This window comes from Patella vulgata, chromosome 5 (assembly GCF_932274485.2).
Source record: "Patella vulgata chromosome 5, xgPatVulg1.2, whole genome shotgun sequence".
Classification (NCBI taxonomy): Eukaryota; Metazoa; Mollusca; class Gastropoda; family Patellidae; genus Patella; species Patella vulgata.
In genome coordinates this window covers 30,532,542-30,549,897 of record NC_065883.2, presented here as the reverse complement: position 1 = coordinate 30,549,897, position 17,356 = coordinate 30,532,542, and the positions used below count along the sequence as shown (strand labels likewise).

Below are 17,356 nucleotides of genomic sequence, written 5' to 3'. Positions count from 1 at the left end.
CATTCTTTCCTTTGAGACTGATTCAAACTATAATATCTTTGTTCCAGTTTCTTTGGTGTTGAAATTTGAGGTACAAGGGCAGCTCAAGCCAGGGAGTGACATAGGCCTGGTGGCATTGCCCTTAGTTATCACCCGATTGACATTATATTTATACACAATGTTAATGTTCATGAGCTGAAGACGCCCATTGATTTTAAATGATTTTCGATTAGTCAGGTCGGAGCTCTAACCTTGATCAATTTGAAAAATCTTGTGGATGCTCATCAAGATGCTAAGGTTTAGCTATTGATCAATTTCAAAATTCTTGTGGACATGCTAGTTTGTGATTATTTTTTTTTTAATGCCCCAATTTCCTACAAAAGAATGAATATATAACTACATTTGTGAACTGCTCTGACGGTGTAGTGTGTGTGTATGTTTCTTGCCTGGCAACCTATCTTTTAAATCTATCACAACCTTTGTGTCTGCTATTTTTTAATTCTTGTAAAACACTATAGGTTCAAGTTTGAGAGATTTTGTTTTTAAAACAATCTGATACATTACAGTTAGTGAGATCCATTATCACTGAAACCTTGTAAATCAAGGTTCTCTTCACAAAAATGCTGGTGGACATATAAATAATTTGTTGTTTATATCTATCAGACAACTAAACAATTTTATTTTCCATATTGCACAACAACCCAAAATGATTTATAATAATGCTACTATTTCATTTGACTATATCTATTGTGAAATTAATAACTTTTTGTTTCAGACATAATGACATGAAACAGTTTTTGGTGTTATACAGGCTAATTAGGGAGAAAATAATTACGTTATTCATGCAAAATGGCTTGCCTTAACATTTCATTTTTTCTGTGGGGAATTCCTTCTCAGCTTGCCCTATAGGCATTTTACGGCATATAGAAGAAGCGAAACTTGAGTTACGATAGAGATATACTCCAAGGAGCAATCAGCTGTCCTTTTACAAGCTGATTCAACCAATCACTGTCAATGTTTCATGGCTCGGTTGTCGTGAAAGTTTTTGGGACATCATTTAATTGTCTTGTGATAGCTGGGACGTCTGTTTGCCAACCAATAATGAGGTATCATGGGTAATGAATGCGTTACAGCAGGTGAACTTTGAAATATAACGAGAGTAGCTAGTGGCTAATTACTGTGGTCATGTGACCTTATGGTCAAGAGCTCGAAGCGACGGCACCAAACTTTATTTTGTAACACTCTTGATGGCTCTTAATGGTACAAATAATTATTTTCACAAAGTCATCCAATTGGAAAAAATCTTTAAAGAATCTGCTGACACCATATTTGATATGGCTGCTTATGCAACCTTTGACAACTTGTAAGGACCTTTGCCACCTGCTTATCTAGCTGTGACCTTTGACACAATCAGAAGTAATTGACCAATTAAATCTTATTACCAGTGTTTAAATGTTACACAATATTAAGTAAGTTGATTTATAGTAAATTTATATTTCTACACTATTTATTAACAGACACAACAATAACTATGTAGAATACAGGTCATGGAAAAATGATAATTGAATTATTTTAGGACATAATCACAAATGCCTAAATAATGCTCAACCAATTTTTTTAAAGCTTATCACTGTTTAGTACATTCATTTAATGTTAAAAAATATATAGCCTATATGATTATAGTAGTAGAGATAAAGATGATTAGTACATCTAGGAATTATAGTTTTTGTCCCATCCCCAAAACTAGACTTTTCTTCTTCAGGTGGCACCTTTAAATCTAAAATCTTAATTTAAGTCAAAGTAAATCCACTGGTCATCTTTTTTTCCCTCCAGAAATTATGTATTTTTTATCTGCTTAATCCACATTAAAATATACCGGTACTCATATTGATTAATAAATTAAGAAGCCAAAACCAAAATATTAATGATAGATAACCCCCAGATTTGGATTAAATTGGATTAAAAAGAAGCTGATCGAAAGACTTTACCCAACTCTTTATCATTGGCACTTACAGTAGTTGGCAAGAGAGTAGAATCTTGTTAATGACGATCAGTAGCTTTATGAGGTAAAGAGGTATACATATCATTTTTTTGCATAAATTTACTGGGAAGATGCACAGAGCTACAGGGCGTTCATATTTGAAAAAGGCAAAACCTGATGCAAGCCCAAATATTAAAATGATTGGTAAACATCATAATTCAATTTTTTCTTCTGATAAAAAAATGATAGGAATACAAGATATAAATTGCAAGGATTTTTTGTCGTTGAAAACAAACTATGATCAAATGATAACACTTGCTCTTTTATCCTTAGGCGTATTTTAATCTGAATTCATCAAAGTTTGTATAAAGCCAGACATCCATTGTTACTACGGTTATTATCTCAACCAATCAGATTCAAGTAGTTTATACAAGTCACTTAGAAGCTATCGTCAAGCAACTAATTGAGGCTTCCTTCGTTATTATTCCTTCAAAATGGATGTAAAACAAGCATCCATGACATCTAAATCATCTTGAAAATGGCTGTGCCACCTGAACACAATTTCTGTAAGCTAGGTTGAACTTAAAATATGGCCTCAAGATTTTGTAGAAATTCTAAAATGACAGTCTTTTGTAGTTGTCATGGACGAGAATTAAGATAAAACATCCTCCTCAAGAAAAGAACCCATTTTTAAAAAAAAGTGTTCTGTTGTTTTTTTAAAACAAACAGAGAGTTAGCTATTTTGACGAGTGTCAATAATGTAACATTTTTTGCTGTGGATGTCATACTCACATGTTTTTTGATCTAATATCAACTAAAAGACATCTTTACCACCCAGATGTATAAAATAGTCCTGTGTTCAACCTTAATACGATTAAAAACTGAACAGTTAACAATTAATTTTGGTACCTTGAACAAATTGTAGATTCAAATTAATTTTAATTTTGTTTGTTATTTCATTAACTTCTTTAATGGTATTTTTAATCCTGTTTTTCATTTGTAAAGGGAAGCTGTACTGATTTTTTAGGATCATAGTTTGATATTGTGGACATTTCTTGACCTACATATAGACCTAGGCTAGTCGACATGTTATATAATATATTCACAACTCTATAAAACATCCAATATCAAAAGTTCGGCAATTTTTTGAGAGTGTATGCAAGTAGTTGGCCTTATCTAGGCCGCAAAATAGTGAGGCACTTGCCTGCTTAATCATATAATAACTCTTGGTAGTTGCACTTGAAAATTAGCCAGAAACATGACTATCCAAGGGAAATTTTCCCTTCATTCTGTAGATGCCACCATAGAAATTAAAATTACTGTATGCTTGGACTTTTAGATGTGTAAAAAGGAATCTGTTCAACGTGCTATTTTCGGTTGCATTTCAACTTGAAATTTTCAAGACATGGATTTCAGCATCTGCACTTAAAAAAAAAGAGAAAAAAAAGAGGCTTATCGCTATTAAAGTTCTATTAGGTGGAGTAAAATGGGATATGTGATTCATAAAAGAATTCAAGCCTTAGATTTGTATAAAATGTAGTCAGTATGGATGTTTCTGCTATTAGCCGATAAGTTAAGTGTTTAAGATAGTTTCTTGGAAGAACGCGTTAAGACTGTTCGAGAAGTTACATGGTTAAAAATTGCTGGAATGAAAACATGTATACCGTGGCCAAAATGTTTGTTTACATTTTGACACTTGTTGTGTTACATCTGTATCTTCGTTTCACCTTCTCACCCCTCGAGTATTTATTTTCAAGATATGTAAGCCCCAGGGTCTCGCATTGATTGCCAAGTTGAAGTCGACGACAAACACAAGAACCGATCACAAACAAACAGTCAAATTCTTTAACCTTGTATTGGGGGGATTCTTGCGGTAAACCAATTTAACACAGCTGCTTTTTAAAAAAAATGGTGATTTTAGTTCTTTGGAAATTAACTTGAAGAAAAAGAAGGGTGTTAAGAAAGATTTTTTTAAAAATTAGCTGTATTTGTTTTATAACAATAACATTTTGGCAGCCACTATATGATGCTCCATGAGAGATTTCATGCTCTGAATTAAAAGGAAAGATTTGCCTGTGAAGCATTTCAATCATTTACCTGCAGCATTTAGTTAAAAATATTAACAAATTGAGCTTTGAAATTCCACTTTAATATTCTTATTACACATGGCTGAAGTGATTTCAACTGAAATTTATCATGCATATTTGACGGCAGTAGACATTGATACAGGGATTCAGATTTAATGTATCAATAATTTCTGTTCCCCCAAAATTGGATCAATTAAAAAGGTAAAAATTTTAAAAAATTAATATGATACTCTGTCTCCCAGAAAGTACTGAAGCAGAATTTGATTAGGCATAAACATGTATGACCAGTGGCGGATTAAGCTACACCAAGGCCTGAGGCGGCAGTTGCTGGAGGGCATATTTAGTTTTTAAAGTTAGAGCCAAGGTAGTTGCTAACATTAAAAACAGGATTCGTTACTGAGGTTATAATATTATTAAAATATTAGTTATAACTATTGAAATTTGTCGCACAAAATGCTTTGACAGCAGAAACGTCACCGGAAACCAACTGTACATACACCTATTTTCAAGGATAATATTTCCTCATGATGGGGTGTTTACATCGAAACTAGCGCAAGATCTTTTGCTAGATATTTTTTCTTAAGCCAAAGTCGTTTGATATTGGTAATGTAACTTTATATGCCCATAAATGACGTCACGTGGATATAATATAATAAGCAAGACATAACCGAAAACTTACAAGGATTTAACGTACATTGTAGGCCTACGTTTAAAAAATAAGATCAGATCTCCAAACAATAGGGCCTATTTAAAATGGCGTGGGCCTAATTAATTTCGGGTGAGGGCCTTTGTTGATTCCCGTTGGGCCTAAACCCAATCCCCTAACATTCATTGTCTATGCGTTTTTAATCGTATCAAACAAGTCTAAAAAAATTTTTTTTACAAAATCTTTGGGCCTGAGGCTGCAGCCTCATCAGCCTCACTGATAATCCGCTACTGTGTATGACATAATTTTAAAAGATATACTGGTATCTTTTGTTGGTGTAGTCCTTGTTTAAATTCACAGTATTTCTCTAATGTATCAAAATGGATAAAAAAAAACATCAAAATTTCCGAGACCAGCCGCTTTAATTTACCTAAAAGGTGAAAGTCTGCTTGAAGTCTTGATTTAGTTGATTGTCAGTTTATCAATATAATTCTCGAATAAATTTCTCATCTATTAACTCACGACACAACAGATAAAAATCTCAATTTATTCAATATCAATTAATTATTATTCATAAGATGCGAGAAAATGTCAGCTCACCTGTAGAAATCAATATTTCCTTTATTTCTTTAATTTAGTAAATGTAAAGCGAGAAAAAAGGACGTCAAGATTTTATTGACGATATTTTCTCGATTATAATAAAAAATAACGGCATAATCTTGTCTTAGAGTAAATTCTGATCATAAAAGGCAAGCAAGACTATCAATTCAGTTGAAGCAATTATCACGTCAGTTTAAAATAATTGTTAGCCAGACGATAAATCAATTGTAATTCACCTTTTGTTAGTGTTGGAGACCTAGGTGCAAAGTGAGAATTAGGACTAAAACTATTTGAATTGTATATAATAATACTAAGACTAACTTACACAGCTTACACTATTAAAAAGAATTTTTTTTATTGAGCATTCAAATAACATGTATTTATCAAATAACTTCAGTCATGAATCATATTAAACCTTGTCTCAGCTAATTTTGTCTGTATTTCTGAATTGGATTTAACAGTTTTGTTGAAATTTAGTAACGAAAAGACATAACAGAACTGTGTGTTTAAGAATGTGCTTTATGTTGATTCTTTATCCATACCCTAGGTTACCATGATAATTTTTACTGTGCATTAGAAACTAATTCTAATGATCATTGGATGGATTTGTTTGCATTTTACCTCTTTTTTTTATAGAAAAAGAATATTTTTATGTATATCTAGACTTGATTGTTGATAGAACTGATACAAAGTAGATCTGTTAGACAGATTATAGTTTATGTAAAACTACCAATCAGAGAACTTCTATTCATGTTTATGTAAAACTATACCAATCATGAGAACTTCTATTTTTATTTATTTGTTCATAGCTGATCGTTAATGATCATGACAGGTTTTCTATACATAAAAACTCACTGCAGTGCTTTGTCCACAGCGGTGAATTTACATGACAGAATGACCTTTTAGCATTGTGAAGAGATAAAACTAGTTTCATAGCACAAATACTAGAAATACACGAAGAAAAAATAACATTTAAATATCAGATGATTCAAAACTAAATGTTAACGACGTGAAAACATTTTTATTAGTTTTTAACCAGTTATGAAGTTCCAGGGATTAAAAACTCATCTTGATGAATTAGATAGAATAAAAGATGGAATTTATATAGAAAATTAGAAAGTTTCTAAATTAGGAATTCAAGTTAAAGATTGATATGTATTTTGGTAATGTGAGCAGTGTGGTAATCTGATTCAAGATTTAATCAAAGTAAACAACATTTGTTTAAGATTTTAAAGACTCGTACCTGTTTATGTAATTATTGATATTGTTATAAAGGCCACACTTATTAGAACTTTTGTTCTTTGGAAACACATATTAAAAATTTGGTTTCCTATTTCTTTGAGAAAAAAACTAATTTTTAAAAAAAAAGTAAATTTGATGCTCTTCTCAAAAGCCTTCAGTTCCAAATTTTTCATTTTTTAAATTTTGAATGAAACCTTGTTCATGTATTCCAAGAACTAAAGAACTATGGATTAAATTGGTCCTAAATTTTTATAGAAACGAAAAAAAATAATTCTTTGTTTAGAATAAAATCCTTTTTAGATCAATTAATAAAGGATTCAATGAAGTTTGTTTTCATAATATTTAATATTTGAAACCAGAAAGAAAGACGATAAAAAAAGTAAATGTAGTTTGTGCAATAGTCAATGATCCTGCCTTCTTCATATTCTTAAGAAAATTTATATGCTTCTTCAAAAGAATATTAAAAAATCCCCTATCCCCACTGGTAAAAAGACAAATGTTGCAATCCTATCTTAAGCAGTAAAAAATGAATCCTGGTTATTCTCATTTAAATCATTAAATAATTAAGATATTATCAACAGGCATATTAGTTTTTTTACTTATTTATTATTTTAAAAAACAACCTTTGTCTTTGAAACAAAAATGAAACACAAAACTATAAATGTTGCAATCATTGCTTGGAGTGGTAATTTAATCCCCGTATAAATTGGTGTATTTTTCATCATTTAATAGCTAATCCCCTTAAGATATTATCCACGAGCCCCTTATCTTTCTCCTCAAATATTATCACACCATCTGCTTGTTTCCAGATCATGTAATTTTAAATTTTCTGTCAACTCTCTTGTTTGTTCTGTCAGTCTATAAAAAGACAGTCAAGTGTCGTGGTTGGCCAAGTTTTCCAGTGTTTATCCAGTCCTCCCCTTTCGCTAATTCTTCACTAATTACATTAAGACATGTATAACCCCATATGTCTGGTGAACAGGGGCTATTGTTGGTCTGTTTAATCCTTAATTATTTGTGGCTGGAAGTTCAAAGACCATTGTTAATATAAACACCTCCATGAAATACAACGAACAATAAAACAAATAATAGAGAAAAATGGAGAGCTGAGTCTCTCGAGCTCTGTCTCAATAGAATGGCAAACTTGAACATTGATTATCTGCGACCCTACATGCATCGAAATTAATCCAATTTAAGACTAATTTTCCCTGACAGCGGGTAGTGTACTAATTATACACAGAAGCTTGCGACATGTTTGATCTGGACTACACAAAGCTGTTTGACTTTTGATTATTGAGTCAATTAAGTTTGCTCTAACATCGTCACCTTTGGTCGTCTCAGAGCAATCTGCCATTTCTGCTTTCACTCACAGATTTCTGATCTGCTTCAAGTTAAAACAATTAGATCTAAATTCACAAAATCAGAGTTTGAAATTAGGTTCATTACAAATAAAACAATTCCATCAGCACCTTAGAGACCTCCAGAAATTAATGTCAAATTGAAAGACAAAATTTGATTTACCCCAAAAAATCTGTATTCTTTATTAGCCTGTTTCTAATTCTTAGTTCAGTGGAGTGTCATAGATTGCGAAACTGTCACTGAAATAAAAAAAAGATAACTTAACAATCAATTTAAGTTAAAGAGGCATTATTTGAGAGCTGAACTTGCCTATTGCTGGGTGATTTTCTGGCTTAAAATGTTATATAAATTATTATTTAGACATTTATTCAGATGACAACCCCATAATCAACTCTCTAGACCATTGAATGGCTTAGATATTGGATTAGACAATGCCTGCCATAATATAGGCATTAAATGCTAATATGGCCAGAGATTGTGACTAAAAGGGCTGTCAATCGAGACTTAGTACCGGTATATTATCATGCTAATGATATTTTACAGTTGAGAAATCTATTGGCGGAATTGCCTTAAGCCAGTTATGGTTATTTCTTGTCAAAAATTCAAACTTTCATAACTTTGTTATGAATAAAGTAATTTGACTGAAATTTTCAATACATAAAAAATTCATTTTTCTTTCATTGTTTATTTTTGAACTTATGTACGAAGACTGGCTGAAAAGTTCTAAGCTGATCTGTGAAAGACCTGTACAAAAGTCGATGGTTTACATTTATTTTTCTACATAGTCACCTTTGAGGTGTACACAGTTTTGATAACAATGTTGCAAGGCCTGAATGCTGGTCAGGAAGACCTTTTCTTCAGCTACCCTAAAAAAAGTTGTTCACAGCTGACATGACATCATCATAACTAGGAAAATGACGACCGGCTAGTTTCTTTTTCATTTTGGGAAACAGGTCATATCCATGGGTACAAATCTGGTCAAAAAATTATCAGGATCTGCTTCAAAACGGTGCAGATGTCCCTGAACTTCAGGAATCTGACACGTTTCTGATCAGCAGTCATGGGCTTTAGCACCCATCTTGCAGAAACTTTTGTCATTCCTAACTCGTTGGCGATAATGTGCTCAACCCTCTCATGAGAGATACCCACAACACTGGCAATATGTCGAGTGGCCAATCGTCGATCAGCAATCACCATGTTATGCACCCGGGTAATGTTTTCTTTAATGGTTCCTGTTGATGGCCTTCCAGGACATGGGTCATCATCAAGGCTCTCTCTGTCACGCTTAAATTCTGTGGAAAAGGAAGAAGCAATATCCCATAAAAGGAAACCATTTCGCCATGCATTTGTGTTGGGTTTAGTCCTTTCAGTTGCAATTATATGATGACAGCCCTATAGCAAGTTTTGTCCATTTCTGGTGATTTCAGTGAGTAGGTTCATAAAATGGTCTGGTACAAAGACAATAATAACCCTACAGTAGCAGTTCTTATGTCTATGATTTATTCAATGATTATACTTGTTGGTGGCAAAAGTTTGTTTCAACCCAATTGATCTACCCTTTTCAGGCTTATAACTGTTTAGCCAGCCCTCATAGCAAGAATGGCCAGGTCTTTAAGTAAATCTTGCATAAAGTGTCTATAAAGCAGTACAATGTAATGGTTTGTTCTGTTATTGTGTACCCCAATCACTAAATGCCACTTAAAGATTATACTATCAAAGTATCATCATTGTGTATTAAAGGCCCCAATATTCAAGGAAGTATAGCAAATGTAGACTTTTAAATAATACACAATTAAAAAGAAATAGTGTTATTTTACAGCCATTTCAAGTTGATGTTACTTTCTATTGATTTTGTGCTGCCATCTTTGAATTTTGTTAAATCTAATTATTGAAAATATTTACATGTTTTAAAAGGAAAGCATAAATAAAACAATCTCCATAATTCCATAGTGACTACTTTAAGATTCCTAGTTCTTAGATTTGTGAGATATATATTGTTCAGATATGACTTTAATGTTGATATTTCCTGTAAAAGTGGAGTTTTTATTGCTCATTTAGAAGTTTCTTTATGATAAGTTTTTTCCACAATACAATTGAATACAATATAGTTTTGATATTGAAAAGAAAACAAAAACGTACTGCTTACTAATCATAAGATTGAACCCTGCCAATTACTTGTATTGTTTTTCCTTCTGAAACCATGTAAACACCCTACATGTCACGGTTTCTAAGATTTCTGTTAGAAACTTGCTTGGCTTGTCAACTCTTTTAAACATTTAACATATCAGAGTATTTTACATCCTGTTATGTAAAATTTTTTGAGAAATTCTTTTTAAAACATGAAATTATCATATGTTGACAACAGCTCGAATAATGAGAGGTGTACCAGCTGGTGGGGTATATATCTGGTTGCCTGGCAACCTGTCTTGAGCCTAACAAAGCTTTTTTGGATAGAAATATTATTTGGACTGAATGTCACATACCGGTACTTAAGTAAATACTATGACCAAATAACATACACAGACTTGTTTAGTATTTTGAATAATGTCATTATGTGAAATACACAAATCCTGAGGTATTCCATTCTGCAACAGTTTGCTTGATGCCCTGAAAATACTTATGTTTTATTACATTAAAGAAAAGAACTCCAAAAATCAATTACTGCAATGAGTCGAGTAGCAAAGCATACAGTTTAAATCATAGCCTATATATACAAGACCTACATTCAGAAATAAGCAATCGAGTGTACAATTAGTCGGTCAGAATGTGAATCAATAATTTCCTAAAAGTAAATTTGTACAAGTGAAGTAAAAATTGAGAATTCCGACAAAATCAAATGTCAAGTTAACTAATGTTATCTAAAATGTTGAGAACATATTTTTACCAGAAATTGATTAAGTTACATTTGCTTTGTATTGTTATTTATATTTGACAAAGTTTTCAGATATAATCATGTCTCTCCATTAAAATCAGTTACACTTCATTTAAGAAATATACTTTTTTTATTAAATAAAAGTGCACTTTTCAAAGATTTATTTCTATATCAGATTTTAAACTAAACAAATGGTAATTTGGCAAAAATGGTAATACAGTTTGAATGCTTTAATTTCTAAGTATTAATTTGATTATTTGAAGGGCTATTGCCAGATTTGGTGACCTTGAAACAAAAAAATTACACAGTAATTTTGGTTTTAGAATTGAACCTCTTTCAAAAGTTTTCGACAGCAGAATTTTTCGATGTCTTGACTGGATAGCCAGAACTATAATACAACATATAATACAATTAAGTTGATAAAATGACCTTGATAAGCGAGACAAAGAAGAAAAATATATACAACTGCCATATTTAGAAATGTTATTATTGGGACATTGACAGCTCACAACATCAGCTTTTGTCCCCATGTCAAATTGCATGATTAAACAAAGCTGGAATATACTGGAATCTTGGCAATATCTCTTTAAGAGAAAAGAAAAGAAAAAAAAATGACAAAAATGTATGGATATTTATTCAAAGGAGAACTTGGCAAATTATAATGACCAATTGAAAAATATCTTATTTGAATATAATTTGCGAAATTATTTGACCAATTAAATGATTTAAACATATTCAGTAATAAATTCTTATTGTAATTGATAGACCCAGGTGGTCAGAGGTGATGACCTTTAACACTTTACATCACTGTATGACTCCATGTCAAATTATTATTGGTATCTTTATTTATTTATTGTCATGCCTTTTGTCTCTGTATAGCATACAACATTTGAGCCGCATAATCATAGATGAATTTCTGAAAATTGTGTTTACTCTCTATAAATGTATTTAAATATCACTAAATATATTGAATGCTCTAATATGTTCTATATGTATTTGTATAGATTCTAGTCATATATATTTTCTTTCTTTTTGTTGTAAGCGTACTTTCTAAATTGTATTGTAAGATTGAATTAGACATCATGTTTGATTTAGGCATCTTTACACATCGCCCTTGGATCAGTAGTGAACAAGGCAAAGTTTATCTATATTCATGTATATTCGTTTTTATGTGATTTTTCTTTCATCTTGTAATTGTATGCTGCTCCCCGTGGGCGTTTTTATGCAATAAACTTACTTACTTACTTACTAGCTGCTTTGAACTTTGATTATCTAACAGTAAAATTTAGGAATTTTGTTAGTCTCACTAAACATTTCTAATCGGTTCTAGCGTGGCCGTCTGGTAGAGGCAAAAGATGTCAATGTAATAAAAACCAGGGGAGCAAGGGTGCAGGCACCTAAGTCTGGCTCAGTGATCCTGGTGTTTTTAGCTTGTGCATAAATTTTTTGTGGGGCAATCGGACAATGTAAACTCAAGACTAAAAAGGGAGGGAGAGAGAGAGAGAGATGGGGTTTAAAATTTCCTCCCACTGCTAAAGACCACTATGTGCAAACGAATTATTGAAATAAATTGAACCATAGGTTAGTCCCGAAATGACCTAGTTTGTGTGGAGTGGACTTTAAACCCCATTGCTCTCTCTCTCTCTTTAGCAGTGGGAGGAAACCAGAGGAGCACTGATATTAATAGACCAAGATTTTGATGAGAATAATTTGATCATCATTGTGGTTATATCAAACATGTAATGTTCCCACAACTCTCATTTCACATTTTAAATTAATTTTAGTGGAGAAGGGAGCGTAATAAAATGTCTATCAATGACGACAAGTGATATTGTTTTTACAATGGTAAAATTGGGTTATAACAATCGAATGTCTAATCTAAGGGATTAGTGTGACACTAACTATGATTGGCTAATTAAATACCCGTTCAGAATGTATCGAATTCTGTAACGTAAGCTCAGGAGACTGGTGTTGAGAGCTGTCATAAACTCGACTACAGGGATCATCTTTCATACTAAATTATGACTTCATATAAATTCACATAATAACTGAGATAAAACTATCATTAATACGTCCACAGCATCTAATATTCTAATTTAAATCTGTCAAACTTAACACAAGAACCTGGCTTTTTCTGGTGACAGGACATCACTTTTAAAGTGACAGTTGTCACAAAATGGCCAATTTAAGATCAAATGATATTATATCAATATGCAAATGAGAAAATATTTATGGTTTTAATGAAATTTGGTAGGGTTTGCATTATTTGAACAATCATTGAACATCTTGTGTCATATACTCAAGACTTTGACAAAATTAAGATTCTAAAATGTGAGTCTCTGCCTATAACAATCCTTTAGATAGAACATTACAGGTGCTCTATAAGATGTCTTCAGAAGTAACATGTTAAACTGAGAATTTTTTTAATGAAATTGCATTAAATTGTTGTTGTATGTCAGGCAACAAATAAACTTCCACCAGCAAAACTTATGAGAGTGGCTTTCAAGTGTTCAGACACAATGACTACACATTAAATTTGTTTGTAAGTTTGATTTGGATATGGTTCCTTTTTATGATTATCGATAACTAAACATTACCTTCAAAATCTTTGACCTGTAGAGTGCAGATGTGTACACAACGAAATCATTCACTTGTTTTGATGGTAACAATATCTGTGTTTGTGTCTTGTATACATGGTTGTTCTCTGGGTTTCCAGTTACTTGTTATGTGTGGTGCAGTCCTCCTTTATTTTAAGACCTGCAAACGTTTACTCTTTTCAGATAATAAAGTAAAAGCAGAATCAACCACAGTAACGTGCCGTAAAGATTGTTCACAAATTAATAAACAGACTGCACCTTCATCTAAATTTGAATATGGTGAAAAGGCCTTTGTAAATAGTCCCTATGAAACTACAGCCCCATCACCTTCTGGCTCTGTGTGTTCCTCAAACTCTGGAAAAGAGTCCATATCTTCGTTTAAAGAATCTACATTCAGTTCTCCAACAGATGTTTACATTAGCAATGACAGGTAAGTGGCCATTGATTTTTTCAATACAGTAAAAATATATTTAGTTAAGAAATTTATCAACACTCCTAATTTATTAATTTGATGGAATGGGGGATAGTGCATGAGCTGTAGGTAATAAGTTTTGAGATGGGTGCAAATGTTGTATTTTGATCCCACCTACCAGCTGCAGGTAGTATGCTTCAAATTTTCTCCAATATTATCACCCTGCAAAAGATCCCATGTTGTTATGATTTATTGAAATGCAAAAATGACCATTTGTTTCTCCCAAAATAGACTTGTTCTTGGTACGGGGATGGTAAACAATCTCTTTCTGTCCATCAAACACTTTGGAACAGAATAACTCTCTTGCTAATTAAAGTAGAATAAATAAGCAATTTAATTGGTTAAGATGTTACAGAATGACACAGCATCAAATTGAGGTAGAATGTTCAAGCTTGGCATAGACTTTCATTGGGTGAATACCTTGACTTAAGTTCAACATATGGAGATATAGTCAATCTGATTTGATGATGCTTTGGTACACTATCTATAACTCAGACTACTTAAGTGAAATTACAGGTTATTAGACATGGTGTATAGTTTCATTGCATTAATACCGTGACTAAGTTCAATAATGAATATTTTCTGCTCTGGTTAAGCAGATTGTTAAGTAACTTGATTTTTCAATGCTCTATATAAGATAAATGTGCAAGTAATTAATGAGTGTTATCTATTTATTTAAGCAAGGGCGATTAGCCTTAATTACATGAAGGTTATTGTTTTCATGGCAAAAATTACAATGTGTCTGTATATTTGATATTATTCCATCATGTTGCGACTTTAATTGCTTTGCCCTTACTTTACCATATTAATTTTATAGCTACCTAAACATAGTTCAAACTAGGTTCAGCACACTGTGTGTGATTCACTATTATCTATTCTAAGAAATATATATTCCTTTGATATTTCTTCATTTGGAAAAACAGCAAAGAAATTTATAATGATTCCTAATGGAAACTGTTGTTTTCAAAAAAATGTGGGGATAAAAGTAAAAATGAAAAAGTTTAAAGAACAAAGAAATGTCGTGTTAGTAAACATGATTTTACTCTGCTACAATGATTGCTCCTGCTGGGAGCAGTAATTAGGGGGTTATTAGATGTGATGAACACCGTAATTTTCTGTGAATCTTCTCTCAATTATACGTTGTAAATATGTCGTTTATAAATACTCCCCTTTCGAGTCATGGTTTACAAATACCGAAAAATAAAAATTGTAGTTGAGTTGAAAACTGTAATTATGCACGATTCCAACGGCTACAAAATGCTCCCCTCGTCCATGGCTTTTTGTTGTCATGGAAACTGATAACGAAATAGAACAGTTTATGTGAAGTGATGTAAATTGGAACAGAAGGCTTGTCGGTCCTGCAGTTGAGTGAACCGCGAGGCGTAATTCATCCTAATTGCGATCAACTACAATTATCGAACAGTGCCCCAAGGGGAGGTAATAAGAATGTCATTTCAATTCGCGATGCAGATATTTGATGCCGTAATTTAGAAGATCAGTTTTTTAGAAGGATAGACGAAGGTAGATTGAAGATCACTCAAGATAAATCTGACTTAGAAATTTTCAGACTTCCTTTTTTCTGAACAATAGGAGATATTAGTTTGGAATCAAAATACATTTATGAAAAAAAGCACTGGATTATCACATTTATTGAATATATTTTTATACACCTGTATTTAAGAGTGGTTGTATTATGTTGTCCGTTGTCCGTTGGTCCATCCAGCAACAATTGCATGCTAAATCCGCTAGGTTATGGGTGTTGGCGTTGAGCAACGTTCTGTTACAGAGTTACCTACACTTTTCCAAAACCTTGTGAACATGATAGAGACTACTGTTTTTAATAGATTTTTTCTCAAGGTTGGTGTGAAGCATTTGGGAACCCTATAGATATTCAGCATATAGTATCCATATGTTTCAAAGTTACCACCCTTTTCCGAAAACCCTCTAAAAATTAAAGAGGTTACAGTTTTTATCATATTTTTTCAAGCTTGTTAATGATATAGAGATCAGATTTCTTAAAAGCAAAAAGGATTATTATCAAATTTGGTCTGTATGCTGCTATTGAAACAGCTTTCTAAAATACTTGATGCCACTTCCCATTTAAAGAATTTTGATATCAAAAAATGTTTGTTGCCCATATTGACCTTGGTTTCAAAATCTAATCAGTATTTTGGTCAAACCTGGGAAAATTTTGCAATCAACTCACTGTAAACCCCCTACATCCCGGTGTAGCAGATCTACCTCAATTATGGTGGGTGTATGTAGCTACAATTTTTAAATAGACTTATGTTGGATTTTTTTTTCTTTTATCTTCAGATTTGTAAGACCACAATCGGAACCCAGTAGTGGTTACAACAGCCCAGAACCCCGAAATCCCTCATATACTCAACATTCCCTTATCACAGCCACATCTTACCCACAATTCCTCAAACATGACTATCATGATCGTAATTTCTTGCCTGCAAGGAATTGTGGGTATGGTCCAGTACCACCACTACCACCTAGTGTTATGTCAGTTAAACAGGAACCAAGAGATAACGGATATGAGACCTCTCAGTGTTGTGGTAAGTCCAATTAATATTTTTACACATCCTTCAATCATTTGTCTGTTTCGTTGTTATGTCCATCCATATACCAGATTCAACAATATATTGCACCAGCACTGGTTGTATCCTAATATGAGAAGGAAGTATTATGAGATCTCTTTGCGACACTCTTGAATGATTTATTAAAGAATGAAAAATGAAGGAAAACATGACTATTCATTTACATTTGCCTTATCAATCTGTTCTTAATTTTTTTATGATGTGATCCCTCTATGTTCAAAATTTCACAAAATTGGATTCAACCAATGTTCAGGTATAATAGTTATTGGTGCCTTTGATTGTTACAGTGGCTAATAAAAGACATAAAAAATAAATTTCATTAATATTTTTTAATTTTCACCCTTGGAAGTCAATTTTAATAATTTGTTTTTTGTCATTTTCACCCAAGTCAATTATAATTCTCACCCAAGTGATTTTTAATATAATTTGTTTTTCTTAATTTTCACCTCAGACAGTTTTAATATAATTTGTTTTCGATAATTTTCACCCCAGTCAATTTTAATTTTCACCTGAGTAATTTTCAATATAGTTTGTTTTTTCTAATTTTCACCCAAGTTGGGATGGCCTAGTGGTCTAGAGTGTCGTGCTTCAACCTCTAGCTGGCCGGTTACCTCTGGTGAGAGTGTATGTGGCTTGGAGATAGGGGTGCCGGGGAGGCAATTCCGGCGTGACTGACCACTGAGTGTCAAGGGAGATATGGGAGTCCCTCCGCAGAAAGTCTGAAGTCGATTTCCTTGCATCTGAGTGAGGCCCGGCATGAGCAAGGTGGGGGTGGGGGGTGACTGGAAACATGTCTGCGAATGCTGGCCCAATGTCAAATTCCTCGGCACAATGTATGCATTTTAGCAAGATGATGAGTGACAAGTGTGGCCCAGTACTTGTTTTTTTTTTTTTTTTTTTTTTTTAAAACAATAT

The 17,356-nt window shown here is 32.6% G+C and overlaps 1 protein-coding gene across 1 annotated transcript in view; it reads left to right on the top strand.

Moving 5' to 3' along the window:
- Positions 1-17,356, top strand: part of LOC126822296 (ETS translocation variant 1) — a 71,211-nt gene that overhangs the window by 40,190 nt on the left and 13,665 nt on the right. Inside the window, exons 5-6 of the mRNA XM_050551096.2 lie at positions 13,547-13,793; positions 16,152-16,399. Of these exons, the coding sequence (XP_050407053.1) occupies positions 13,547-13,793; positions 16,152-16,399 (495 nt within the window). The remainder of the gene's footprint in view (positions 1-13,546; positions 13,794-16,151; positions 16,400-17,356) is intronic.